Genomic DNA, 27,344 nt, shown 5'->3' with positions numbered 1-27,344 from the left:
GTATCACATTGATCGATATGGGAACTTGGTTAGCATCTTTCAGTAGTATCATCAGCCAGCTGGCTTATAATAATTTCTTTACCAGTTATGGAAATACCTTGTACAGGACTATTATTTAAAACATTTGTAAGAAGTTGAGTGATTAATAAAAACAGGTACGGAGAGATAGGACAACCTTGCCTAATTCCTCTCTTTTAACTCCAATCTAGGTGAGGTGCCATATTTCAATTTGATAGAGATGTTACCATTTGTATAGAGAGTCTTAATAGCCTTAAAGAAAAAATCCCCAAAGCCAAGTCTCTCAAGGGAGTGGAAGAGGAACTGATGCTCTACTGTGTCAAATGCTTTTTAAAAATCTAAAAATAATATGAATCTATCCTCAGTTATTAGGTCTGAGTAGTCAAGTATGTCTAATACTAGTCTGATATTGTTAGAAATATGTCTGTTCCTCATGAAGCCAGACTGTGTTTCATCAATGACTGCATCCAGGACGTCTTTAATTATCTTTGCAAATAGTAAGGCTAATATCTTATGGTCATTATTAAGAAGACAAACTGGACGCCAGTTATTGATGAGCAGCACTTCTTTTTTAGGCTTAGGTATCAGTGTTATTAACCCCTGACTCATTGTAGGAGGGAGAACATTGTTTTAATACCCTCTAAAAAGACTTCAAATAGGAAGGGAGCTACTTGTTCAGAAAATAATATGTAAAATGCTGAGGTAATTCCATCAACACCTGGTGATTTATTGTTCTTTAGATGTTTGCTTTGATGGGTTAATCACACTGTTTACATTCTATATCACTGATAGAGTGAACATTATTCAGTGAGTCAAAAAAACATATCTGTGGATTCCTGACAAGTGTGTACAATGTTCTGTTATGTTCAGTGTTCCCGGGAGCCGAAGACGTGTATTTCGATTAAGGCAGCCCCCTGTACCTCGCTGATTGAGGTGTTGGGTTAAATGCGGAAGACACATTTCAGTTGAAGGCATACAGTTGTACAACTGCCTAGGTGTCCCCATTTTCTTTCAACCATTTCTATGGGCAAAATGAATGGGGAAAAAATAGGGCTTTGGAATAAATGCCGAAAATAACGTCTGAGGTTAACACAGGTTTATGAGATTGAATAAGTGTTGTTCTATAGAACAGTCAGTTAGCATGACCATTATGAATTATGAAGCCTTAATGTGCGTTTGTTTTATGTATTACATAATTCACAAAAAGTGACGTTAGCTGATTGAGATCTCCTAAGCCTGTGTTTACCACAGACCTTATTTTAGGCGTTTATCAAAAAACGTTACAAGAACTCCATACGTTTCCATGGGCTTTGTTCAAAGAACCATGGAGCAGTTCGTGCATACAAAAAAGACGCCATTACTAGAAAAATATATAAAACCTGAAAAACGTGTGTGCGTATCACGTCAAACGTCATTTGACGTACATTTTTAGCGCGGAGTTTGTTGTTTGCGGAAAAGGAGAGGGGAAGAGCACTTCTGGATTTGTTTGTCTTTTATAAAGTTCTGCTTTGTAATATTCTAGGATATCTTTATTTTTTTTGAATTTGTCTCAGAGTATTCAATTAGTATCATCGGCTATCCTTTACAAGCGATTTGTACGATAAAGGTAAAATAAAGTTTTGTAACGTCAATTCGATTTGCAAAGAACTTTGCTGGCTAGCTCAGCTCGTTAGCCTAGTTTGATGGGGTATATTTTGAACCTAGACATTAACTAAGTTAGCTAAACAGCAAGTAGCTTGGTAGTTCAAAGCAGTCTTCTAATATATACTGAACAAAAATATCAAATATATGAGTTACAGTTCATATAAGGAAATCGGTCAATTGAAATAAATTCATCAGGCCTTAATCTATGGATTTCACATGACTGGGCAGTGGCGCGTCCATAGTAGGGCCAGGGAGGGCATCGGCCCACTCATTTGGGAGCCAGGCCCAGCCAATGAGTCCCCCCCCCAAAAGGCTTTATTACAGACTGAAATACTCCCCAGCACCCCACCTTCCCACTCTGACCATCCTGCAGGTGAAGGGCCTTGGCTGGCGTGATTATACATGGTCTGTGGTTGTGAGGCCAGTTGGACCTACTGCCAAATTCTCTAAAATAATATTGGAGCCAGCTTATGGTAGAGAAAGTATCCTAAAATTCTCAGGAAACAGCTCTGGTGGACATTCCTGCACTCAGCATGCCAATTGCACACTCCCTCAAAACTTTAGACATTTGTGGCATTGTGTTGCGTGACAGAAATGTACATTTTAGTGGCCTTTTATTGTCCACAGCACAAGGTGCACCTGTGTAATGATCATGCTGTTTAATCAGCTTCTTGATTAGCCACACCTGTCAGGTGGATGGATTATCTTGACAAAGGATAAAATGCTCATTAAGGGATGTAAACAAATTTGTTTAAAACATTTACGAGAAAAGCTTTGTATGGAAAAGTTCTGGAATCTTTTATTTTAGCTCATGCAACATGGGACCAGCACTTTACATGTTGTGTTATTTTTGTTCAGTGTACATTCTCCAAACTAGAAGCTAGCTAGTTGAGCTTGTAGCTAGTTGATCAGGTCTGTGTTTTTTGAAGAGTGTACAATTGAGTAATATCAGCATAAAGTACATTTTTTTGTATCTGCTTGTTTCCTTATTAAAAACCTTGTTTCAACATAGTTAGCTAGTCAAACCGGAGTTAGCTGACTTTTAGCAATCTGCTAACTTGCCAGCTATCCCATGCACAGTAACTTGGTTAGCTGACAGTTGCTCTGCATTATAGTCAGTGTGTCATTGTGCCTCTAGTCAACCCACATCTTGACTGTCACAAACAAGGAACACAGGAAGATGTGTATTACAGAAACTGGACATATGCTAAACATGTTGATCACTCTAAGCTAAATATTAACTTTAGTCAACTTAAATTTCCCAATTACATGTTAACATTTCATCACATTCATCATGTCAGAATTGTCACTGGTTTAAATGCTCATCTGTATTTCTAGATCCACAGAACAAATGGAAGTCATTCCCTCTGTCTGCGATGACAGCAACAGCACAGAAAGTCACGTCAAAGCCAACAAGCACATTGGAAGGAGAAAACTATCAAGTGAGTTTGATCGTGCAAGAGGCATTGTTTCGGTGATATTGTCTTTACCAATTATGTTATGCCTTCTGTATGGTAACTCTATTTTTCTCCAGTGGATGTGGAGAATGACATTGAGTACCTCTACGAAGCTGTTCCTCAGCTGTCCACAGTTTTCCACATTTTAGACAAAATTGGGGAAGGTATGTAGTAGTACTCTGTGTGTCTTCATATGCAGACGACTGCGGGTTAGCCACAGTTTGGCAATTAACAAATATCAGTTTAAAAAAAGGGTTATCCTATATCAGTTGTTTTTGGCAAAACAAAAAAAAATACTTTGTTTTATGTAGGTACTTTCAGTTCAGTGTACCTGGGCGAGGCTCTGATGGCCAATGGGACGAAAGAGAAATTTGCCCTGAAGCACCTCATCCCCACCAGTCACCCTGTGAGGATCGCTGCAGAGCTCCAGTGCCTCACTGTGGCTGGGTAAGTCTCACACTTTACATGCTCTGGGTGTAGGAGCAATATTACCACAAGCACTAATATTTTCATGGACTGATCCACTTGTAGAGGAACATTCTCTCAAGAGATGCATGAATAGGATTGCACTGCATTAGTTTACAGTTTAGAACAGGGGTCCCCAACAAGTCGATCACCCAGATTTTATAGGGCCCCCCTTAGTAGTTTATTAACCATTATTTTACCAGGTATATTGGCAGTAAAAACAGTGCACTACTTTCTCTTGTACACTGATGTTCCCGGGGGAGAAGAGAAGAATGTCACTATTTGAAAGCTAGAAAAAGGAGCTTGTGACATGTTTGAGTTTTTAAAAGTATCTCTCATGCTAGAAAAAGTTGGGAGACCCCAGGTTTAGACAACACAATGTTCTCAATGTTTTTCTTCCCTCTTTAAGTGGAAAAGAAAACGTCATGGGCGTGACCTACTGCTTCAGAAAGGATGATCACTGTGTGATTGTTATGCCTTATATGGAGCATCAAACCTTTGTGGTGAGTCAATACTGTGTAGTTGGTTACCTGGTTTGTGTGTTTATACCTTGTTGGTGGCATAACACTAGCAAAGTGACGGAAATCTTTCTCCTATCAGGATATCATTGGCCTGCTGAGTTTCGAGGAGGTGCGTCAGTATATCTACCACCTGCTGAAAGCTCTCCGACATGTCCATCAGTTTGGCATCATCCACCGTGACATCAAGCCCACCAACTTCCTTTACAACCGGCAGGAGAAGATGTGAGTACTGAATACCCCTGTATCACTGGAGCTAACCTTCAGCTCTATATGACACTCTGGAATACTTGACTCAGTTAGTCAGGTCCAGAGATCATGTCTTCTGGTCTGACGTCCACATTTTGGACTGAGATCATTAATCTCCTGTCTTGAATGGTCTCTAGTCCAAAATTCAAGCATTTATAAACCCATGAAATGTTTGCTACCTGCAACTCCCCCACATTTTGTTGGGGTGCGTATTCCTACCATATATTGTTTTCATGGTGGTTTGCAGGTTTGCCCTGGTGGACTTTGGGCTGGCACAGGGCACAACCGACACCCAGATCGAGCTGTTGAAGGTGGTGAAGCAGAAGACCCAAAAGTGTGGGGGCTCCACGGGGAAACCGGAGACATCACAGGGGAAACGGGCACAAACCTCCCTAGCCCCACCTCTACAATCACTTTCACACCCCAGGACCTCAGCACCTCACTCTTCCTCCTCCACCTCTTCTTCCACTTCCTCAAAACCACCAGATAAGAGGGTCTCGGTCTCCACATTTTCCTCCACCACCCGCTCTAAACACACCAAGGTTGTCTGCACTGGATCTATCTCTTGCACTTCATTTGGTTACAGTGGTGTTATGGTATTTGTCTATAGGCTTAGTTTTTATTAACTCATTGACCCTGTAGTTATTGGACCATAAAGTGTTGTGATACTGAAGATGTTTTGAGCTGAAAACACACTTCAGGGATGTTGTAATGTATACGGTGACATGTAGTTATCTTGCTTTATGTACTTTGTCTGCGGTGTTCATTAGTGACATGATGTGATTTTTTTTTTTTAACCAGGAGTTCTCAGGTCTGTGTAAAACACAGCGGGCCGTATTTGGAGAGAGGAACCTGAATAGCTTTACCTCCGTCCCCACCAAAACCACTGACCCCAAGTTAGAGGTAGGAAATGCTTGCCTTCTCTCCTGTTACATTCAATCCATAGCTACTCTGTTGTCCAGTGTGTATTTAACACATTTGATTGACAGACATATTGCCGCACAAGTTTGGTATACTTTTCAGTTCTATCTTAACTAGCTGTAACTCTGTTTTAGTCTTTTGGAGTTGTCACCAACAAATACATGTTTCTGGATACTCAGTCAGACTGCCCTCCAGCAGTAACAACCCAGACGATGAACTGTAGATTTTTTTTTGGAAAGACTTTCCTCGGATCATAACAATCCTTTGTCTCTATGTTGGGCCAGCTGGTGAAGCCCACTAAAACAGAGGACCCTGCCACACGCAAGTTTATCTCTGCCCACCGGCGCCCAGTACCTGTCAGGACCCCTGTCAGCAACCAGAGACCCAACCAGAGGATGACCCCTGCTGCGGTCAACCTGGGCTTCACCTGCAGCTGCTACTCCACCGACAGAGTCTGTAACATCTGTATGTCTAGGAAACAGCAGGTGGCTCCCAGGGCCGGAACCCCTGGCTTCAGAGCACCAGAGGTCCTGACCAAGTGTCCCAACCAGGGAACAGGTAAGGCTAACAGATACCATCCTCAGCAGTACTACACCTAACATCTCTACTAATACTCCTCTCCACTGCAATGTCGCTCTCTGCATTGTAAATAAGAATGTGTTCTCAATCATATTTCACAGTGATGTCAACTTGTTTATTTTTCACTCCTGTCTCCCTGCAGCCATAGACATTTGGTCAGCTGGTGTGATCCTGCTTTCCCTGCTGAGTGGCAGGTACCCCTTCTTCAAAGCCAGTGACGACCTCATTGCCCTCACACAGATCATGACCATCCGAGGCTCCAGAGAAACCATCCAGGCTGCCATGACTTTCGGTGTGTATTTCGTCTTATCGACCATGTTTGCCACCATTGTCGGTGGTGACGACATCTTGATGTCACAAACGATGGTTTAGCATATTTGAACTTGACTTTAATGCTGGAATCTGGCAACGCACAAAGCAGGGCAACATGCCAAATGGCCTATTCACCATAGCCTAAATGTTTAATATGTATGTGGTAGTTTGACTATTAACAAAATGCAAGTGAACAATGTGCATTGTAGAAAGAGAGGAGAGCATCAAAGCAGCTGAATGTCACATGGGGTCCAAGGTGTTTTCCTCCTCCGTCTGATTGGCCTTTTGCAGCGGACACGTCGTTGTCTGGCTTGTTGTTTTAAAATATTCATTTTTCAAAATATATTTTGTCTCTTTTTTTTTTCTACAATTCCCTTTCGATTTGAATGACTTTTTGACCTAGGCATAGCCTATTCTTTCATGATCAAACATTGAACTCTGTTAGGCCTATAGATTAATTCAATCTCAGAATAGCCTGAATAAAAACATAGTATAGTAATAATGAGAGAGGGAGAGAAAGACTAATCGAATAGGAAGTCGACTAACCGAACAGGAAGTCCTGAACAGGAAGTCCACATTTAGTTTTTGCTTTACTTTATCAAAGTGCTGGCAAAATAAATTGTGCCGTCGGAAAATCCCTCCTCGCAAACCAAACAGCCAGTAATATAGGCCTACACTAGGGTACTGTCAATAAAAGTTGCATTAAGTGTTACTTTGACAAGTTAAACTTATAAACTAACATTTTATAATATTGCCAGTGTTTATTCATGTCCTTGAATTGTCCAATGGGCAATCGGGCATAAGCTCCCACAGCAGCATTTTCAATCAATGGGAACAAAAAATAAACATGTTTTCCCCCACCTTTATTTAACCAGGTAGGCTAGTTGAGAACACCTTTATTTAACCAGGTAGGCTGGTTGAGAACACCTTTATTTAACCAGGTAGGCTAGTTGAGAACACCTTTATTTAACCAGGTAGGCTGGTTGAGAACACCTTTATTTAACCAGGTAGGCTAGTTGAGAACACCTTTATTTAACCAGGTAGGCTAGTTGAGAACACCTTTATTTAACCAGGTGTATATATATATACAGTGTGTGCAAAAGGCATCAGGTAGGCAATCATAGACCATACGAGCGAATAGTTACAATTTAGCAGATTAACACTGGAGAGATAGATGAGCAGATGATGATGTGCAAGTAGAGATACTGTTGTGCAAAAGAGCAGAAAAGTAAATAAAATAAAAACAGTATGGGGATGAGGTAGGTAGATTTAGTGGCCTATTTACAGATGGACTATGTACTGCTGCAGCGATCTGTTAGCTGCTCAGATAGTTGATGTTTAAAGTTAGTGAGGGAAATAAAAGTCTCCAACTTCAGCGATTTTTGCAATTCGTTCCAGTCACTGGCAGCAGAGAACTGGAAGGAAAGGCGGCCAAATGAGGTGTTGGCTTTGGGGATGATCAGTGAGATATACCTGCTGGAACTTGTGGTACGGGTGGGTGTTATCGTGACCAGCGAACTGAGATAAGGCGGAGCTTCAGCTTAGCGAACTTGTAAATGTTGAGAGGTTTGTAGTCTGTCCATCCTTTGCCCTGATTATCGTTTTGCATATTCTGCAAGTGACTTCGATCGGGTCTTCTGGCTCACCTTAATAATTCCTCCTGAAACCGAATAACTGCCAAAGGCGTTTCTTTCCCAACCCAGTCAGCCATTTCATTTGTTTTCTCATTTAGTGCCAGGCAGACTATACTGACTACCACTACTACAAATGGTTATCTGTACCGGTGTACAACTAAAGTAACCAAGGTGAAACATAGCAACGTCGGAACGTTGCTAGGGAAATTACCCAAGTGATTTCGATGCTAAATATCATACTTTTTTTTTTAAATGCTGCCATGTGGACAGCCAATAGGGTCTTCCCCGGCAGGAAGGAGACACTGCATCTGACCAGCCAGAGAAAGTGTCAGCTCCTGCTGGATGAAGAAGGGCAGGTAGCCCCAGGGCCGGAAAGCCTCCCATCCATCTAGGAGAAGTGGTCTCAGTCGGATTATTGATTTTATTTTTCATGTCCTCCCTGGAGGGGAAGAGGGTGTGGTCAACTCTACCACTCTGCCCCCTTTTCTGCAGGGCCACACCCCAGGTGCCCCCAACCAACTCAGACAAGAGGTCTCTCACATCTCCTTGGACCCTCAACTACTCCTCAATCTTCATACAGACGTTGTTGTTGCTCTTCAGACTCTTCTGTGCCCTAGGATGCTTGAAGAGGCCACATAAATATATCTAGGTTGTATCTCTGTTGCTTGATGAAGCAACACTGAGCACCAGATTGAGTCACGAGCCATTGTATTTGCAAAGTTGTCACTGACATCACTTCACCTACATCATGGAAGGAAAGTCCTGTATCTTGATGTCGTAATGGGCCTACCAAAGACCTGTTACTGTTATCAATGTAATTGTTTGGATAATCTAATTTCCTCTTAGTCATGTCACTTAAACAACAGCAATAAGAGGCTCCAATTAATAATGTAGCTTAGTTCATAACTTTATAAAAAGCCATTTACAAAGGCTAAACTTTTTTTAAATGCTTTAATTATTGAGTTGAATTACAAGAGTAAGGGCAGGATGCCACTGGTAATATTAAAAACGGTAAACCCATAGTAAAGTACAGCAGTCTGACCATAACATGACCATTATTCAACCACAGGTAAATCAGTGGTGTGCAGCCGTGAGCTCCCTCGGCAGGACCTGAGGACCCTGTGTGAAACGCTCAGAGGAAGGAGACCATCCCCGGACGATGAGGCAACACCACATCCCCACAGAGACACTTCCACACGCCACCACCATACCCATGACTCCCCCATTTCCACTCATCCCCCTGGGGAGCCCTCTAGACAGCACCTCCCAGAGGAGGACCAGACCCTAGCAGAGCCTGAGGCCCAGGATGAGAGGGGATGGGACAGGGTGCCTGACGAGGCCTACGACCTGCTGGATAGACTGCTGGACCTGAATCCAGCCAAACGCATCACAGCTGCACAGGCACTGCAGCATCCACTTTTTACTGACCTCTGAGATTACTGTTTTCACTCATCTTTGCCAAGGAAGTGTATGAATTTCAAATGTGAAGATGTGCTATTTACTTGAATTGTTCCTTGTTACCATATAATTTATGATTGCCTTGTTAAATATAAAATTGTACTTACATTCTCAGAATAAAATGTATTAAAGCACTCTTGGGAACTGATGAAGACATTTCCAAAGCATGGTTAGAAAGGCTAGAGTTTATTAACTGTCTAACAAAGATCCATCAACATGATTTAACTTAGTGGCATTTGAGTAACTAAATAAATGGCCATGGCAGACATTTAAAACGATTAACTGCCATCGAGCATTTAGTCTGGTCGAGTTGAAGACTGAACATGCTTTATTACAGGTATTCAAGAAGCTGGTCTTGGTGTCATTATGCCTGAACCTGAATTATTTAGGTAACGATGCCAAAATAAAACAATTGCCACATTGTCAGAATCGAAAGAAAGTTCACCAGAAACAAGTGATCCAAAGTGCTTTGCCTAATGACCCAAATCGCTTATCTAGGCAACAGGGAGGGAGTTCAATTATGAGGCCTCAATACAACACGGTGAAATTGTAACCCAGATCCACTGCTGCTCAGGGTTTCTCTTTCACTTCGATGATTTCCTCTATTCTCGCCAGGACGCTCTCCATCATGTCAAACGTGTGCAGTGCTGAGTGCAGAACCTACAATGGCAAGCATGAGATTAAAAATACATTTACATACAAAGTAGGCAGAAATGTATAAATCATGCTAATTCTCAAATTACCCAAAGACAGAAACAATATATTTTATACAGATGCATCTAAATGTTTTACCTGAAGCTGCATCTCTGGCGTCATGTTTGGCATCTTCTCGTTCCCGACTGTCAGAGAGCACACTGACTCCTGGGTCTGGGACTCTGCGCAGACAAACAGAAGTTACTATCACATGAAAACATGGATCGAAAGCCAATTTGTTCCCTAAGACGCCAGGGAGTCAAAATAGACACCACAGAAGTAAACTCGGCAAAAAAAGAAAATGTCCTCTCACTGTCAACTGCGTTTATTTTCAGCAAACTTAACGTGTAAATATTTGTATGAACATAAGTTTTAACTGAACAAGTTTTACAGACGTGGCTATGAGAAATTGAATGTGTCCCTGAGCAAAGGGGGGGGGGGGGGGGTCAACATCAAAAGTAACAGTATCTGGTGTGGCCACCAGCTGCATTAAGTACTGCAGTGCATCTCCTCCTCATGAACTGCACCAGATTTGCTGTGAAATGTTACCCTACTTTTCCACCAAGGCACCTGCAAGTTCCCGGACGTTTCTTGGGGGGGGAATGGCCCTAGCCCTCACCTTCCGATCCAACAGGTCCCAGACGTGCTCAATGGGATTGAGAGCCGGGCTCTTTGCTGGCCATGGCCGAACACTGACATTCCTGTCTTGCAGGAAATCATGCACAGAACGAGCAATATGGTTGGTGGCATTGTCATGCTGGAGGGTCATGTCAGGATGAGCCTGCAGGAAGGGTACCACATGAGGGAAGAGGATGTCTTTCCTGTAACGCACAGCTTTGAGATTGCCTGCGATGATGCTGTGACAAACCGCCCCAGGCCATGACGGACCCTCCACCTCCAAATTGATCCCGCTCCAAGGTACAGGCCTCGGAGTAACGCTCATTCTTTCAACGATAAATGCGAATCTGACCACCCCTGGTGAGACAAAACCATGACTCGTCAGTGAAGAGTACTTTTTGCCAGTCCTGTCTGGTCCAGCGACGGTGGGTTTGTGCCCGTAGACGAGGTTGTTGCCGGTGATGTCTGGTGAGGACCTGCCTTACAACAGGCCTACAAGCCTTCAGTCCAGCCTCTCTCAGCCAATTGCGGACAATCTTGAGCACTGATGGAGGAATTGTTCATTCCTGGTGTAACCCGGGCAGTTGTTGCCATCCTGTACCTGTCCCGCAGGTGTGATGTCCGAATGTACCGATCCTGTGCAGGTGTTGTTACACGTGGTCTGCCACTGTGAGGACGATCAGCTGTCTGTCCGGTCTTCCTGTAGCGCTGTCTTAGGCATCTCACAGTAAGGACATTGCAATTTATTGCCCTGGCCACATCTGCAGTCCTCATGTCTCCTTGCAGCATGCCTAAGGCAAGTTCACGGAGTTGAGCAGGGACCCTGGGCATCTTTCTTTTGGTGTTTTTCAGAGTCAGTAGAAAGGCCTCTTTAGTGTCCTAGTTTTCATAACTGTGACCTTAATTGCCTACCGTCTGTAAGCTGTTAGTGTTTTAACGGCCATTCCACAGGTGCATGTTCATTAATTGTTGATGGTTCATTGAACAAGCATGGGAAACAGTGTTTAAACCCTTTACAATGAAGATCTGTGCAGTTATTTGGATTTTTACGAATTATCTTTGAAAGACAGGGTCCTGAAAAAGGGACGTTTCTTTTTTTGCTGAGCTTAGGAAGGTATACCAGCTGGCACTAGACGAGACTAAGTGGTTGTGTTTCACCTTTAGCATTGGTCTTCTTGCTGTTGTCTTTGGTGTTCTGGAGCTCAGCCTTGTAGTGGGCTTTGGACATGTTCAACCCCGTGCGTAGTGGCTTCATGTAGTAGTCCTCAATCTTATACAGCTCAGTCCAGATCCCCGTCTGGACACCAGAGAATGATTAGTGTGTGCATTCAATTAACCCAAAGAAGACCAGGCAATAGTGTAAACATCCTCAGTCATCCTCACTATATCAAAATTTCACTTTTTGTGTTCATAAACATTGCATGCATCCCTTCTGCAATATAAGTGTTGTGGTTGAGGCAGTAGCTACCTGGTTTCTCCACGCTTTGTCTCTGATGAGTAAATAGCGCAGCAGGTTCAGAGACTCCATCACCCTGTCAGAAAGACCAAGGCGTTAAGTCTCACTACACCCTACTACTGCTCACTGGGCTAAACTTGTTTGAATCAATCAATTATTGTAGTGAATATTGCCTGGATGGTGGGTGGAAAACATTGCATCAATCAACTACTGGTAGTTGGGTGTGGAGTGGACTGACCTGTCCATGTTCTGTAGGAGGTCGGTCTCAGGACCCTGGGGGAGACACAGCACCTGACGCAGGAGAGGGAAAAGGTGTGCCCCCATGAACCACTCGTTACCCTTGTCCGGCTGACGAGGAAAGATATGTACATTTACATAGGTAATATAGCACCACTGGTAAAGATATAGTTCACTTTTTTGAAGTTTTAGCCCAAAAATGTCAAATCATTTACATTTGCAATCCATGTAAATCTGAAAAGGCGCAAAACCATGAGCGCCGTACCTTAAAGGCAAAGTCGATCTGGTTTTTGATGTTCTTGATGATGTAGCCCTCTACTCCTGCATGGTGACTTGTCTTCAGCATGCACCTAAAATGACATGAAAAGTTATCAGAAAAAGACTGAGCATCTTACAGAAAGGTGTCAGAACAAAAGAGCGGCCATATTGTTCTACAGGGGTGAACTTAACTGGAAGAATTTGTATTTGGCTTCCGTGTCAAATTTATCGATGCTCAACTGCAGCACTTTTAGTCCTTTAATTCTCTGTGAACAGAAAATAACATTTGACCGCTAATGTTAGTAATACAGTGGGGCAAAAAAGTATTTAGTCAGCCACCAATTGTGCAAGTTCTCCCACTTAAAAAGATGAGAGAGGCCTGTAATTTTCATCATAGGTACACTTCAACTATGACAGACAAAATGAGAAGAAAGAAAATCCAGAAAATCACATTGTAGGATTTTTAATGAATTTATTTGCAAATTATGGTGGAAAATAAGTATTTGGTCAATGACAAAGGTTTCTCTCAATACTTTGTTATATACCCTTTGTTGACAATGACAAAGGTCAAACGTTTTCTGTAAGTCTTCACAAGGTTTTCACACACTGTTGCTGGTATTTTGGCCCATTCCTCCATGCAGATCTCCTCTAGAACAGTGATGTTTTGGGGCTGTTGCTGGGCAACACGGACTTTCAACTCCCTCCAAAGATTTTCTATGGGGTTGAGATCTGGAGACTGGCTAGGCCACTCCAGGACCTTGAAATGCTTCTTACGAAGCCACTCCTTTGTTGCCTGGGCGGTGTGTTTGGGATCATTGTCATGCTGAAAGACCCAGACACGTTTCATCTTCAATGCCCTTGCTGATGGAAGGAGGTTATCACTCAAAATCTCACGATACATGGCCCCATTCATTCTTTCCTTTACACGGATCAGTCGTGCCCATGCTTCACAGTAGGTATGGTGTTCTTTGGATGCAACTCGGCATTCTTTGTCCTCCAAACACGACGAGTTGAGTTTTTACCAAAAAGTTATATTTTGGTTTCATCTGACCATATGACATTCTCCCAATCTTCTTCTGGATCATCCAAATGCTCTCTAGCAAACTTCAGACGGGCCTGGACATGTACTGGCTTAAGCAGGGGGACACGTCTGGCACTGCAGGATTTGAGTCCCTGGCGGCGTAGTGTGTTACTGATGGTAGGCTTTGTTACTTTGGTCCCAGCTCTCTGCAGGTCATTCACTAGGTCCCCCCGTGTGGTTCTAGGATTTTTGCTTACCATTCTTGTGATCATTTTGACCCCACGGGGTGAGATCTTGCGTGGAGCCCCAGATTGAGGGAGATTATCAGTGGTCTTGTATGTCTTCCATTTCCTAATAATTGCTCCCACAGTTGATTTCTTCAAACCAAGCTGCTTACCTATTGCAGATTCAATCTTCCCAGCCTGGTGCAGGTCTACAATTTTGTTTCTGGTGTCCTTTGACAGCTCTTTGGTCTTGGCCATAGTGGAGTTTGGAGTGTGACTGTTTGAGGTTGTGGATAGGTGTCTTTTATACTGATAACAAGTTCAAACAGGTGCCATTAATACAGGTAACGAGTGGAGGACAGAGGAGCTTCTTAAAGTTACAGGTCTGTGAGAGCCAGAAATCTTGCTTGTTTGTAGGTGACCAAATACTTATTTTCCACCATAATTTGCAAATAAATTCATTAAAAAATCCTACAATGTGATTTTCTGGATTTTTTTTCTCATTTTGTCTGTCATAGTAAAGTGTACCTATGATGAAAATTACAGGGCTCTCATCTTTTTAAGTGGGAGAACTTGCACAATTGGTGGCTGACTAAATACTTTTTTGCCCCACTGTATGTATATATATATATATATATATATATTATATATGTGTTATAGTAATCATATGTATACAGGTTACTTACCAAATGCTGAATTGGACACAATGTCATGACTTTCACCAAGTTCTAAAATGTAAAGGAAGGATAAAATGTCATTGTGATTCACACAGCGAGATGGGATGAAGCAATTCCTCTCTACTGATTTATAAAACACAAACTATCGCAAGTATTTGCGGCATTACATCAATATTGGATGTTTTGTTTTACCTGAGGGACACTGAAGAAAGATTTGAGCTCCATTAGCTGGACTGGGAGACTGTTGTCCTCAACCCTAACCAGGCTCTTTTCATACAGGTCCTTAGGAAAGGACAAAAAAGCAATTAAGAGTTGTAGAAGGTCAATGAGAAAGTGTTACTTGTACAGAATTGCTAGTCTTCCAACTTTTAAACAGAGGATCCTTACCAGTCCTTTCTGCAGCCTGGATTCTTCCGTTCTGGGGGGGCACCAAATATATTGTTTGAATTTAAACACAATCAAAACCAATTTTCAAGACTTTACAGAAGTCTATAAAATGCTATACTTTGTCATTTACATAAATTGGAAAAGAAAGTCAAAAGTAAATGAATATGTACCTGCTCAAGAAGAGGTTGATGTATTCCATATTACACTGAAGAACAAACACTGAGCTGAAAGAAGAAAAGACTGTTAGGACAATCAACACTGTTTTAGCACTTACATTAAGAGCCAACCAACCCCAATACAAATTGAATAAAAAACTTCTTAGCCAGGTGCAACAGTACTTTCAGAGTAATATGAACTGAAAACACACAGTCTTTATTCCCTACCTGAAGACTGTGGGGAAAGTATCAATGGCAATGTGCTGTACGAACAGCAGGTAGGCCAGGCTGGCCAGAGACTCTTTGGGGTAGCACACCTCTTCCTCCAGGAACCCAGGCACCTCTCTCCTCCTCAGCAGGCTGTGAGACAGTAGGTCAGGGAGGGACTCCCCGATGTCTGACAGGATGCCCTGCAAAAAACACACACACACACACACACAGGAGGAGCAGGGTTAACCTAAGTATAGAGAGGGTTAGCCCTTTATTAGTTAGTTACCCCTATACAGGATGAAGTTTCACCTAGCTGTGGTTAAGAGCATTGAGTCAGTAACCGAAAGGTCGCTGGATCGAATCCCCAAGCCGACTAGGTAAAAAAAATCTGTTGATGTGACCTTGAGCAAGGCACTTAACTCTGATTGCTCCTGTAAGTCCAGAGCGTCTGCAAAATGACTAATGTAAACACTTAACTCTGATTGCTCCTGTAAGTCCAGAGCGTCTGCAAAATGACTAATGTAAACACTTAACTCTGATTGCTCCTGTAAGTCCAGAGCGTCTGCAAAATGACTAATGTAAACACTTAACTCTGATTGCTCCTGTATGTCCAGAGCGTCTGCAAAATGACTAATGTAAACACTTAAATGGAAGTGGAATATAATCTTCATGAATAGTATAAAAAGAGCTAGCCTGCTGCTTGTGCTGTATTAACAGTCTCCTATAGTCGTTGTCAATGCCCATAGGATTTAGATATACAACACAAACAGATCTGGAACCAGGCTAGCTCTAGGAGCAATGGTCACAATCTGAGCAGGCATCTTACCAGAATCTCTGTGGCAAAGTTCCTGAGGGGAGATTCTGCTAGGGTTTCAGGATCCTTCAGCTGCACCTCCAGAAGAGGCTCACAAAGACTCTTCATACTGCTAGGGTGACACACACACACACACACACTCTATACACACGTTATAGACACACTCTATTCATGCACCTAGACACTTAATGCACCGTACTTTAACGTTGGAGCTCGGAGCCAAAGAATTTCACTGTACCCTGCAATCACACCTGCAACCCTGTACATGCGACTATTAAACAATCAGAATCCAATTCTCATCTGCTAAGCTACAGTATGATGGTGTATTGTATCTGTCCCTATGTAAAAAATATATATATATATATTAAAAATACACATGCTAACTCAATAGCTCCCCAATAAAACCTACAACTTGAGCAGCTCAGTCCTCAGCTCATCCTCTTTGGGCGTCCTGCTCTGCTTGGCCTCCTCCACGAAGGGCCTGACAAAGACCAGCAGGGCCGAGCAGCAGCGGCACAGGCTGAACACGTCGTCCTCCTCCTGCTCCTTGGTCTGGGGCACGGGCAGCCTGGCCACCTGGTCCAGCAGAGTGGAGAGAGCCATGCCCACCGAGGAGGCCTTCCGGCTGCCCAGCCGCAACAACACTGAGGGGGAGGGTGGAGAGGTGGGGACAGTAAGGGAGAGGTTCAGTGTGGGGAAAAGGGTGGGAGTAGACAGGGAAATGTGAGTAGGGGCAAAGGGCATTAGGGTGGGAGTAGAGGAAATGGGTGGGAAAATGGTAAGAGAGTGGATAGGTGATAAGGGGTGTGTAGATTGAGAGAGTGGTAGCAGAGAGTAGGCATTAAGGCATGGGAAAGGGATACAGAAACGTCTTAATGGTCAAGAATGTCAAACAATATTGAGGGTTTTCCATTCAGCGGTGGAAAGGTGTTCCTCACCTTTCTGTAGTGGCTGCAGCAGGAGGATGACGGTCTCTGCGATGGAGTCAGGGTGAGCCTCCTCAACCTGCTCCAGCAAGCCAACCAGTAGCTCCTTGGGACTGCAAACCTGACCAATCACACACAAGAATATAGGGTTCCTTTTTCTGTGTCAATGCACTTCCGTGTCTGGACATGCAAACATGTAGCCTAATCTCAGATCTGTTTGTAATATCTTGCCAACTCCTATGGTGATCTGGGGCCAGACTAGCAAACATTTACATTTTATAACCAAAACAACAATATGGCTGCGTTTAGACAGGCAGCCCATTTCAATCAGATCAGCTCGGAAAAAGAGCTTGTGTGAAAAGTTTTGATATGATTGGTCAAAACGCAGAGTATTAGACCTTTGTAATAACGTATAATAATTAGAACATGTCAACAGACCTCCAGCAGGTGTGTGAGGATGGCGAGGCAGTGAGGAAGATTATTATCCTCCTTCTTCAGCAGAATCTGAACCAGAGGACCCAGCAGGTTCCAGCCCATACATCTCACTATGTTCTACAGAAAAACAAGGGGAGAAGTAGTATTACTTCACTATGTAATAACTAACATATACCATCATTATGACCCAGAGGTTTTCCTGGTCAGATCATGTGGTTAGGAAAACCTCAGGTTCCAACCATACATCCCTATAAAAGTACATATATAGGCTACTTTAAGAGAGAGAGCCTTTCAGCTGAGAAGCAGCACACCACATCCAAATGACCATCTGTTGATGTGCAAGGCACTTCACCCTAATTTGCTCCCTGGGCGCCGTACTACTATGACTGACCCTGTAAAACAACACAGCAAGCGACTCTATTTCAACACATTTCACTGCACCTATCCAGTGTATATGTGATAATACAACTTGTATTTATTTTTTACTGTACACTTGGTATAGATGTCTGGTACAATCTTTAGTTCACCTTATTTTCCTCATCTAGGACGATACTCAGAACCTGAGCACTCTCTCCATCCTCTAGACAGGTACGTCCAGCTATCTGGAACACGGAATAATCCTCAGTCGTATAGTTGTCATCCTGGATGGCTTGCTGCATGAGAAAGGGGTAGAGAAAAAGAGAGAGAGGGAAAGGGGGGTTGGTAAGTCTGTCCTTTACTAACCTCGTCCCCAAGCTACTGTGCACATGCTATACTAAGAATCTGAGCTTTGGGAGGACGTCTGGGTGAGCGAGACCAGCTTGGGGAGGACGCCTGGGTGAGCGAGACCAGCTTGGGGAGGACGCCTGGGTGAGCGAGACCAGCTTGGGGAGGACGCCTGGGTGAGCGAGACCAGCTTGGGGAGGACGCCTGGGTGAGCGAGACCAGCTCGGGGAGGACGCCTGGGTGAGCGAGACCAGCTTGGGGAGGACGCCTGGGTGAGCGAGACCAGCTTGGGGAGGACGCCTGGGTGAGCGAGACCAGCTTGGGGAGGACGTTTGAGTGAGCGAGACCAGATTGGGAGGACGTCTGGTGAGTGAGACCAGCTTGGGGAGGACGTCTGGTGAGAGAGACCAGCTTGGGGAGGACGTCTGGTGAGTGAGATCAGCTTGGGGAGGACGTCTGGTGAGCGAGACCAGCTTGGGGAGGGCGTCTGGTGAGCGAGACCAGCTTGGGGAGGACGTCTGGTGAGTGAGACCAGCTTGGGGAGGGCGTCTGGTGAGCGTGACCAGCTTGGGGAGGACGTCTGGTGAGCGAGACCAGCTTGGGGAGGACGCCTGGGTGAGCGAGACCAGCCATAACACAATGCTCTGGTGAACTCAGATGTCATAGGACACGTGTCAAACTCATTCCATGCAGGGCTGCGTGTCTGTGTGTTGCTCCTCCCTTGTACTTGATTGATACATTAAGGTCACTTTTTAATTTGGTACTCTCCTCGCCTGGTTGTCTAGGTCTTAATTGAAAGGAAAAAACAAAACCCGGCAGACACTAAGCACCAAATGGAATTTCACACCCCTGTCTTATGTGTACTCTTATAACTTACACATCTCTGGACGACATCACTCAGTTGTTCTAGAGCCATCCTCGTTGTCTCGGCTATTCTCCAACAGAGGGTATCTCTTCACTAAACACTCCTGTGAGGGGGAAAAAAATGTGTTTTCAGTAGTACGGGTTATTAAATAACACGTTTCGAATGCAGTCATCACAGTTTTGTTTTATGTATGAAACCGTGGCACACAAAACAGAGAGTCAAGGCAAAGGACTATTTAGCATGCACCAGCTGATTTGCTGTGAGTGAGTGGCACACATAATGGATGTAACGTCAGAAATGTATCTTGGTTTAACTCCATCATTAGTGATTTGATAAAACTGTATTTTGTTTGTTTATACTAGTGGCGTAGCTAGCCGAGTCTAAAACGCACATGATTAGGAAATAAGCAAGAACGGAATAGTCAAATCACTTCATTATTGTGGCTGCTTTGCCTTGAGGCGAGAAATCGAGGCAACAATAGACTCTAAGTGTAATCGTTTCATAAAGCTACATAGGATCTACAGCTTAATTTCCACGATAAAGAATATAAGGCCATAGTTAAAGTATTAATCGGTTTAATTTATTAGAGGAATTGCTACTTACATGTCAATTATCGGAGACACTGTCAGTCGCGTGGATTCGGAAGTGTTTCGGCAGCGTTGACCCTGATGAATTGCCGTAGATGTAATACGTCACAGTTCAAAGTTGAAATTAGTACAAAACATTGGACCAGCATGAAGAAGGAGCAATGTAAAAGGTTTCGTTTTTATAAGGCATCATCAGACCGGTATTAACATTGCGTTTGGATATTGTTGGGTCTCTGTAGGTCCTCAAAAAGTAATGAAAATGGAGATATCAATCTTGCAGCTACAGTTGTGTTTACATATAGTTAGCTAACATGTTTCATAGCTAACCATACAACGTTAGCCTTCAATACTTGATTACAGTATAAGTTACAGCTAACTGTCTTATTACGTTCTGTCATGAGCACGGACACCTAATGTCACTTATTCGACAGATGGGAAGAGTGTCAAAGCACAGACCTCTGCAGAGGAAGCAAGAATGTATTTTCACCCCCCCCCCCCCCCCCCCTGTAGAAGAGAGCTCTGCAGGTGGTGGAGTGTCTCTTGGAGGATAGCGTACTGGAGGACTTCCTGGTTGACTGTGTGAGTACCATAAAGATTGAGGTCTACAAATACACTGATCCAAATACAAGATTGCTCTTTTTATCTGTGGTTGGTGGCTAAGATGGTGACATGCGGATTTGGAACGGTTCCACTTTTGAGTATTAGAAGAGGATCTATGACCTCATGGAAAGATTTGACAGTTTCTGTCAATAGATATCAGTTGATCGAGGAGCACCACATCGCTATTTCAGGTAGTGTGGGGTATCTGTCATGTATTCATGATGTTGTCCTTGATTTGCAGGAAAGCTTGATCACTTCTGCCAATTACAAAGACAGTTGAGGAGAGATCTATTGTGAAGCTGTGTGGCTATTCTGTCTGTTCAAATAAACTGGGCTAGGTAACGTTTAATTTATTTATAAAAGGCCTCCCTTTTTTACTTGCCTTTGAGTAAATAGTGTTTTGTCAAAACCAACTCATTCTGATATTTATTTTCATATGTCCCCACTCAACAGTTAAACATTTCCACCAACACCAATAAAGTCAATGACATTACAGAACGCAAGGTAGGTGTACAGAATCAGATATTCTGTTGTGTTATGACCAGCACCATTGAAGAACGTGACTGATGTAAGACTGAAACGATGCCCTTTTCGTCTCTGACCTAGTCCTTCTGCAGTAATTCTGCTACAAAGCCTCCAAGTCATTTGAGCTGCAGATTTCAAAGAGCCCTCTATGATTGAGGCAGCACGAGAGGTAATTATGTTCCGTTTCACTTTACATTGAGTCATGGTTAACCGCAGATATAGCCGTGCTCAGGTAGGCCGCCATTTTCCTATAGGTCCAGATATGACCTAAATGTTGACTCTCCTCCTCTTATGACCATGTCTTTCCTCTTTTTGTTTGCAACCCCCCAGATGTAAACTTAATAAATAAAGGAGATTGGTATGTACATTCGTTGTTTTTTTTTTAAATGTCATATAGTCTCGATTAATTGATAAGATGTGTAGCTGTCATTCAACTGATTTATAAGGGATGGAGGGATGGATCCATTTATCAATCATTACGGCATAATAATTAAATAATTCACAGACTGTATACATCAAATTAAATTATAGATCCATTGATTTATTGATTGATTGGTGGCTTGACTGACTGACTTCCCCCTGATTCCCTCTGTCTGTCTGTAGCGGTAGCACTGGAGAGGAGGAGAGGCTGACTGAGGTGTTTCAGAGAGGAGGATGTGAGGAACCTTCCCCTGTACTCTGTGGCCCCAGAGAACCCCAGATGATCCCATACAGCCGGTCACAGCGACACAGAACAGCACTTTGTTTCCAGCGTAGTCTCCCAGCAACAGTTACCCAGGGTGCACTGGGTCAGTCTGCCCAAGCACACCAACGAAGGGGAGGGGAGGGAACGAGAAGAGGGAGAGAAGGTCGGGAGGGAAGGACACAAAGATGCCAAAACAAACAAACAAGGCTGAAGACAAGGAGGAGGAGAATACAGAAGAATCACAGAAAGAACCAACAAAGACAATCAATGACATAGATGGACCCCAACAACACACAACAGATACAAACCACCCCAGTGAGCAGCAGCCTTTCCTGGAAGAGAGAGGCTCACCAGAGGGCCGGTCTATGGAGGATGCCGCAGCACTACTGAGCCAAGTCACAATGCAGGATAGAGATCCAGTCACGGTTACATCTTCTGTACTAACAACCGTCAACACAATGCAGTGTACAGAATCAAGATCCAGCTCCAACCCCCAACCCTCAGTGGGACTCAACCCCCGCACAGCCCACCCAGCCGGGCCTCAGGATCACCCAGGTGGACATGAGCAGGAGGGGGGCCCAGGGGCTCCTCAAGGGCCACGAAACTACTCCAAAACCTGGCTCGGTCTGACTGAACCTTCTAGAAGTCCTATGGAGTTCCTTCGACGAATGGTGGACTGAGGAGACTATGAAGTTCCTATATGGCCCAGACCACTTTAATAAAACAACAGTAGAAACGAAGAAGAAAAAGGAGGAGGAGGAGGAAGAAGAAGAACTGGATGAAGATAACCTGGAGGATGTTGTAGAAGGGGTTGGGGATGGAGGGGACGGCGGGTCAGGGAGTTCTACAAAGGGGAGCCCACTGGGTGTCAGGGAAACGGGCCCTGAGACTCAGAGGTGAGTGGGGGATAAGTGTAGTGTAGTAACTGTCAGTGTCCAGATGGGGGCACTATGTATAAGCATTGGAGATGTTAAGCGTGATGATGATGATGGTCTTGTTTTTGAGGTTGGCTTTTACCATGAAGATGTTTTTTTTTTATGTCTCACCTCACTTCTTTCCCTCACTCTGTGTCTCCTCTCCTTTCCCATCTACGCTCTCTCTCCTTCTTTCACGCTCTTTCTCCTGCTTTCACGATCTTTCTCTCATGCTCTCTCTCCACCCCCCCCCACCCAGGACCAGGGTGGTTGGTTGATTCCCATGCCTAGCACCTCATACAGAAACACATAACGGTTGAGAAGCTCACTAGAGGGTGTGTGTGTCTGTATGAAAATGCTGCTACGGTTTTCAAAGTTCAAAAAACTGTTTTATGCAATGGAAATGTGGTCACTGATGTGCTGATAGTTGACAACCAGCAATATTACAGAAGCATTGGTAAGTACTAGCTCGGTCTTGTTGAACTTCGCATCTCAGCAACTTAAGAAATGAAATCAAGTTCTGTGTATATGTGTGTGTATTTATATGTCCGGTTTTCCTCATCTTGGGAAACGTCTCACCATGACTGACATCTCCAGTGACCACAACAGCCTGGTCAGGACCTTCAGGTCAGTGCCAATGTCAACTCTGAGAGTTAAAGGGCCAATCCTTAATTGAAACAATAAAAAACGCCTCTGTTTTGGTAAAAAGCTCAAGGATGGGCCTGGAGAAATGTAACTCTTCTCAAATTCATAGACAGAGCTATGGATGCAAGGACTGAGCGTCCTAGATTAGAGTTTCAAGCATGTTTTGAGGCAATACAGTGTTTGTTTATATTTGAAATCTAATTGTATTGGTCGCATACACATATTTAGCAGATGCTACTGAAGGTGTAGCTAAATGCTTGTTTACTAACATTGGAGTGAAACAAGCTTATATTTTGGGTTCTGATGGGGTATGACATTTGAACTTAGCTAATAAAGCAATTTCTAAGTTATATTCTTCAAGAATCAATGGGTATGTATCGTTAATTTATAAGTCCAAAAATTGATGTATTACACTGCAGATTGCTGTTTTTACACACCATTTCCTACTACAGTGTCCAATACTGTCTGGGAGAGAAACTGGACATTTTACACTCTTATTTCAGTCAATATTTACCTGGTCCCGTAGTCATAAACCATCTTATCTGAAGTGCTGATCTAGAATCAGTATTGGCTTTTTGATCATAGTGAATAAGATTACATGGACGGGAGACGAGGACACACATGATCCTAGATCAGAACTACTACTCTGAGACACTATGAATACATGCTCTGGTATTTATGGAGAAGTTATGTGGCGACAAGGCTTTCACGAACTGAGTGAACTTTTCAGGGTAGCCCCAAACTGCCAGAGGTGAACTCTGTTCCTGTCATGGGCACTAACTGGGCTGTGATTGGCTGATTGAGGTGCAGTCAACAGGAAGTAGTGATTGGCAGAGTGCTATTGACTTCCTGTAGCTCTGATTTAATAGCGAGGCACTTGAGTCACACCTTCAGCAAGAGGCCTGTTTCCAGGAATTATCTGCTAGCTACTATAAGGCCTGCTGGAACAGCAGCCAGACATTACACTGCAAACTGTCAAATAAACACCTATAATTGTTCAATCTATATGATGAGGTGTCTCTGATATGGTTGGACATTAGGCTAATATGATTTAGAGATTTTCAGTGCCAAGTTGAAGCAAAGGACAGAGACTGTTGTGTTTTCTCTTTCATGGAAAATCAGCGATGTCAGGCCTGGTGGCAGTGCGATGTCAGGCCTGGTGGCAGTGCGATGTCCAGCCTGGTGGCAGTGCGATGTCCAGCCTGGTGGCAGTGCGATGTCAGGCCTGGTGGCAGTGCGATGTCAGGCCTGGTGGCAGTGCGATGTCAGGCCTGGTGGCAGTGCGATGTCAGGCCTGGTGGCAGTGCGATGTCATGCCTGGTGGCAGTGCGATGTCAGGCCTGGTGGCAGTGCGATGTCAGGCCTGGTGGCAGTGCGATGTCCAGCCTGGTGGCAGTGCGATGTCCAGCCTGGTGGCAGTGCGATGTCAGGCCTGGTGGCAGTGCGATGTCAGGCCTGGTGGCAGTGCGATGTCCAGCCTGGTGGCAGTGCGATGTCAGGCCTGGTGGCAGTGCGATGTCAGGCCTGGTGGCAGTGTGATGTCCAGCCTGGTGGCAGTGCGATGTCCAGCCTGGTGGCAGTGCGATGTCCAGCCTGGTGGCAGTGCGATGTCAGACCTGGTGGCAGTGCGATGTCCAGCCTGGTGGCAGTGCGATGTCCAGCCTGGTGGCAGTGCGATGTCCGGCCTGGTGGCAGTGCGATGTCCGGCCTGGTGGCAGTGCGATGTCCGGCCTGGTGGCAGTGCGATGTCCGGCCTGGTGGCAGTGCGATGTCCGGCCTGGTGGCAGTGCGATGTCCGGCCTGGTGGCAGTGCGATGTCCGGCCTGGTGGCAGTGCGATGTCCGGCCTGGTGGCAGTGCGATGTCCGGCGTGGTGGCAGTGCGATGTCAGGCCTGGTGGCAGTGCGATGTCAGGCCTGGTGGCAGTGCGATGTCCAGCCTGGTGGCAGTGCGATGTCCAGCCTGGTGGCAGTGCGATGTCCGGCCTGGTGGCAGTGCGATGTCCGGCCTGGTGGCAGTGCGATGTCCGGCCTGGTGGCAGTGCGATGTCCGGCCTGGTGGCAGTGCGATGTCCGGCCTGGTGGCAGTGCGATGTCCGGCCTGGTGGCAGTGCGATGTCCAGCCTGGTGGCAGTGCGATGTCAGGCCTGGTGGCAGTGGGATGTCAGACCTGGTGGCAGTGCGATGTCAGGCCTGGTGGCAGTGCGATGTCAGGCCTGGTGGCAGTGCGATGTCCAGCCTGGTGGCAGTGCGATGTCCAGCCTGGTGGCAGTGCGATGTCCAGCCTGGTGGCGGTGCGATGTCCAGCCTGGTGACAGTGCGATGTCCAGCCTGGTGGCAGTGCGATGTCAGACCTGTGCAATTTTTTTTACTATACAGTGTATTTTTTTCCATGGCAGGTTCACAAACACCAACATTATCCACGAAGGCCCAGAGGGGACCATGATCGTTATGGTGCTCCTCAATCTGTAAGTGTGTGTGTGTGTGTGTGTGTGTGTGTGTGTGTGTGTGTGTGTGTGTGTGTGTGTGTGTGTGTGTGTGTGTGTGTGTGTGTGTGTGTGTGTGTGTGTGTGTGTGTGTGTGTGTGTGTGTGTGTGTGTGTGTGTGTGTGTCATGTGCTGTTGCAGGAACAGCTGGAGAGCCTGTGCCTCAGTAGGATCCGTCAGGGATCAGCAGAGGAAATCAGAGAACATTGTTTTACCTGGGGGAACACCCTCTCAACAAACTTAACCTAGTGATTTATCTCTACTTGTGTGTATCCAGGGTGCACTGCAGTGTGTGTGTTCTTTTGGATGCTCTCTTTGGTACATTTTAAACATCACAAAAGGGAATGCCAACCTGTTAAAACTCATGATTTCATTAAGATATGCATAGAATTAGAATTTGTATATTCATTGTTATGAAAAACGCATATACATAACCACAGGCACAGCAATTCAAAGGTTTCCTTGTGTTTTATGTTGCCCTGTGAAATATACAGTGGTGTGTGTGTGTGTGTGGCATCTCCAATCTGCATTGTGTGCTTGCCCTTGCGTTGTTTGACCTGTGCCAGATGGCGTGTGTGTGGTGTGTGTGTGCACTACTTCCCCAGGCACGTCGGTGGCAGGGCGTGAGCCTAGCAGGCGCTGTGTGGGACAGTTCCGTGCTGCTCCCGTCTGTGTACACACAGACGCCTCTCGGGCCTTATCTCCTCCACCTGATTACCCCCCCCAAACCCAACCCTCTCTAGATCCGTGATGCAGCAGCCCGGGGCGACACACACACCCTGGGAAACATTCCATTTGGTCCCTAACTGATCCACTGTGTACACCACCCCAGAGAGGAAACCAGGGACATAACTTCAGCTCTGATTTATAGCTGTCTAAATAAATGGGAGATGACTCTTTCTTGAGCTGATATCACCTTATCTAGGCTACAGATGTTGTCTTCATCCAATCTGATAAGTAGATGGTAAAGAACATGCCTTATTGAGTGAGGTGCTCAACAAATAATTGAACGTTGTACCTGGCTGTTGGCTGCAGTATGGTTTCAACTAACTCAAAATGTCTCGTATTTAGTTCTGCTCATAATGATGTTTATTATAAGAAATTATAAAGTAGTCTTATGACAAGTCTTACATTGCATTATAAGCACATCATAAAGCATACATACTTATCCGAAGTGTTATCCATTTTTTTTTTTGTTACTTACTAACAATATATCTGCAGGACCATAGAACCGTACCAAGCCATTAGCATTTGAGTCAACTATCCATCTCATGAATAATTTGGAGTTGAGGCCTACCTACTGCATGGCAGCTGTGTAATTAGTCAGGCCTCTGTTGTTGTTGTTAGGTGAATCATGTGAATAATGGATGGGCCTCATGCAACACTAGACCCAGGTAGCAGCATTGCTCCAGGAGACATACTCACTGTGCTCCTGTATTCCTAAAACATATTTACCAGCCCTCTGGTTAGCCTATTTCCGAGATACTCTTCCCATCACCAAAGGCAAATATATCATCTGGAATGCCTTACCCATCCCTACTGGCTATACAAAATAAAGTGTTCCCTTAAACACACAGCTTTGTAAACTTTACAAACATGTGCATTGTGCTGCTGAGGAGATTAGTCATATTGCCAGCCAGAAATCATATACATATTTACTATAGATGCCTGCGGAGATCTGCATGTCACGTCGGGGGCGATGAAACAACAGAAGCACGTTTATTTTCAATGACAGAAGCGAAGTGGGCGGTACCGTTGGGCAATAAGAACGTGGGCTAGGGACTTGAAAAGGGCTGGACCAAAGTTGGGGATTGTGGAACTTCATGCAAATACTCAGCGACATCTCGTTACTGTTGGCCAATCGAAGCTCATTAGTTTCCAGCCCCTTCTGGATTGTCTGTTGATACCTAGTCTGCTTGCGACCGCCAAAGGTAATTTACTATTGAGCCGACAGATGTATCATTTATG

General features: G+C 44.6%; 3 protein-coding genes across 6 annotated transcripts; 2 read left to right on the top strand and 1 right to left on the bottom strand.

Annotated features, from left to right (window-relative positions):
- Nucleotides 1-1,351: 1,351 nt before the first annotated feature.
- On the top strand, nt 1,352-9,389 carry cdc7 (cell division cycle 7 homolog (S. cerevisiae)). Its single transcript, XM_021589878.3, has 11 exons — nt 1,352-1,624; nt 3,001-3,104; nt 3,197-3,283; nt 3,431-3,566; nt 3,994-4,087; nt 4,185-4,327; nt 4,599-4,893; nt 5,153-5,254; nt 5,557-5,830; nt 5,994-6,143; nt 8,867-9,389. The coding sequence occupies exons 2-11, from the start codon at nt 3,014-3,016 to the stop codon at nt 9,229-9,231; spliced, it is 1,737 nt and encodes a 578-aa protein (XP_021445553.3). The 5' UTR covers nt 1,352-1,624; nt 3,001-3,013; the 3' UTR covers nt 9,232-9,389.
- A 33-nt stretch (nt 9,390-9,422) lies between these two features.
- On the bottom strand, nt 9,423-19,973 carry glmna (glomulin, FKBP associated protein a). Its single transcript, XM_021589876.3, has 19 exons — nt 19,540-19,973; nt 18,949-19,039; nt 17,894-18,019; nt 17,370-17,483; nt 16,944-17,052; nt 16,415-16,649; nt 16,018-16,117; nt 15,210-15,391; nt 14,997-15,050; nt 14,827-14,857; nt 14,632-14,721; nt 14,449-14,490; nt 12,710-12,783; nt 12,525-12,609; nt 12,261-12,370; nt 12,035-12,098; nt 11,725-11,863; nt 10,048-10,130; nt 9,423-9,915 (listed from the first exon to the last, which is right to left on the bottom strand). The coding sequence occupies exons 2-19, from the start codon at nt 18,985-18,987 to the stop codon at nt 9,826-9,828; spliced, it is 1,767 nt and encodes a 588-aa protein (XP_021445551.3). The 5' UTR covers nt 18,988-19,039; nt 19,540-19,973; the 3' UTR covers nt 9,423-9,825.
- Nucleotides 19,617-25,769, top strand: LOC110508952 (uncharacterized). Of its 4 annotated transcripts, none has more exons than XR_016492751.1 (7): nt 19,617-19,693; nt 19,955-20,102; nt 20,365-20,461; nt 20,577-20,627; nt 20,730-20,817; nt 20,979-21,006; nt 21,252-23,255. XR_016492751.1 is itself a non-coding variant. In XM_036966031.2 (7 exons), exon 7 carries the CDS (start codon nt 24,040-24,042, stop codon nt 25,360-25,362), a length of 1,323 nt encoding a protein of 440 aa, XP_036821926.2. In that variant the 5' UTR covers nt 19,623-19,773; nt 19,955-20,102; nt 20,365-20,461; nt 20,577-20,627; nt 20,730-20,817; nt 20,979-21,006; nt 21,252-24,039; the 3' UTR covers nt 25,363-25,769. The 4 variants fall into 4 exon arrangements, 1 of the variants encoding a protein (XP_036821926.2); XR_016492752.1 differs by having other exon boundaries at nt 19,623-19,723; XM_036966031.2 differs by having other exon boundaries at nt 19,623-19,773; nt 21,252-25,769.
- The last annotated feature ends 1,575 nt before the right edge of the window (nt 25,770-27,344 follow it).

The sequence above is a fragment of the Oncorhynchus mykiss genome, chromosome 28 (assembly GCF_057628025.1).
Source record: "Oncorhynchus mykiss isolate SJ-2025 chromosome 28, ASM5762802v1, whole genome shotgun sequence".
Lineage (NCBI taxonomy): Eukaryota > Metazoa > Chordata > Actinopteri > Salmoniformes > Salmonidae > Oncorhynchus > Oncorhynchus mykiss.
This window is presented reverse-complemented; position numbering and strand designations above follow the sequence as displayed.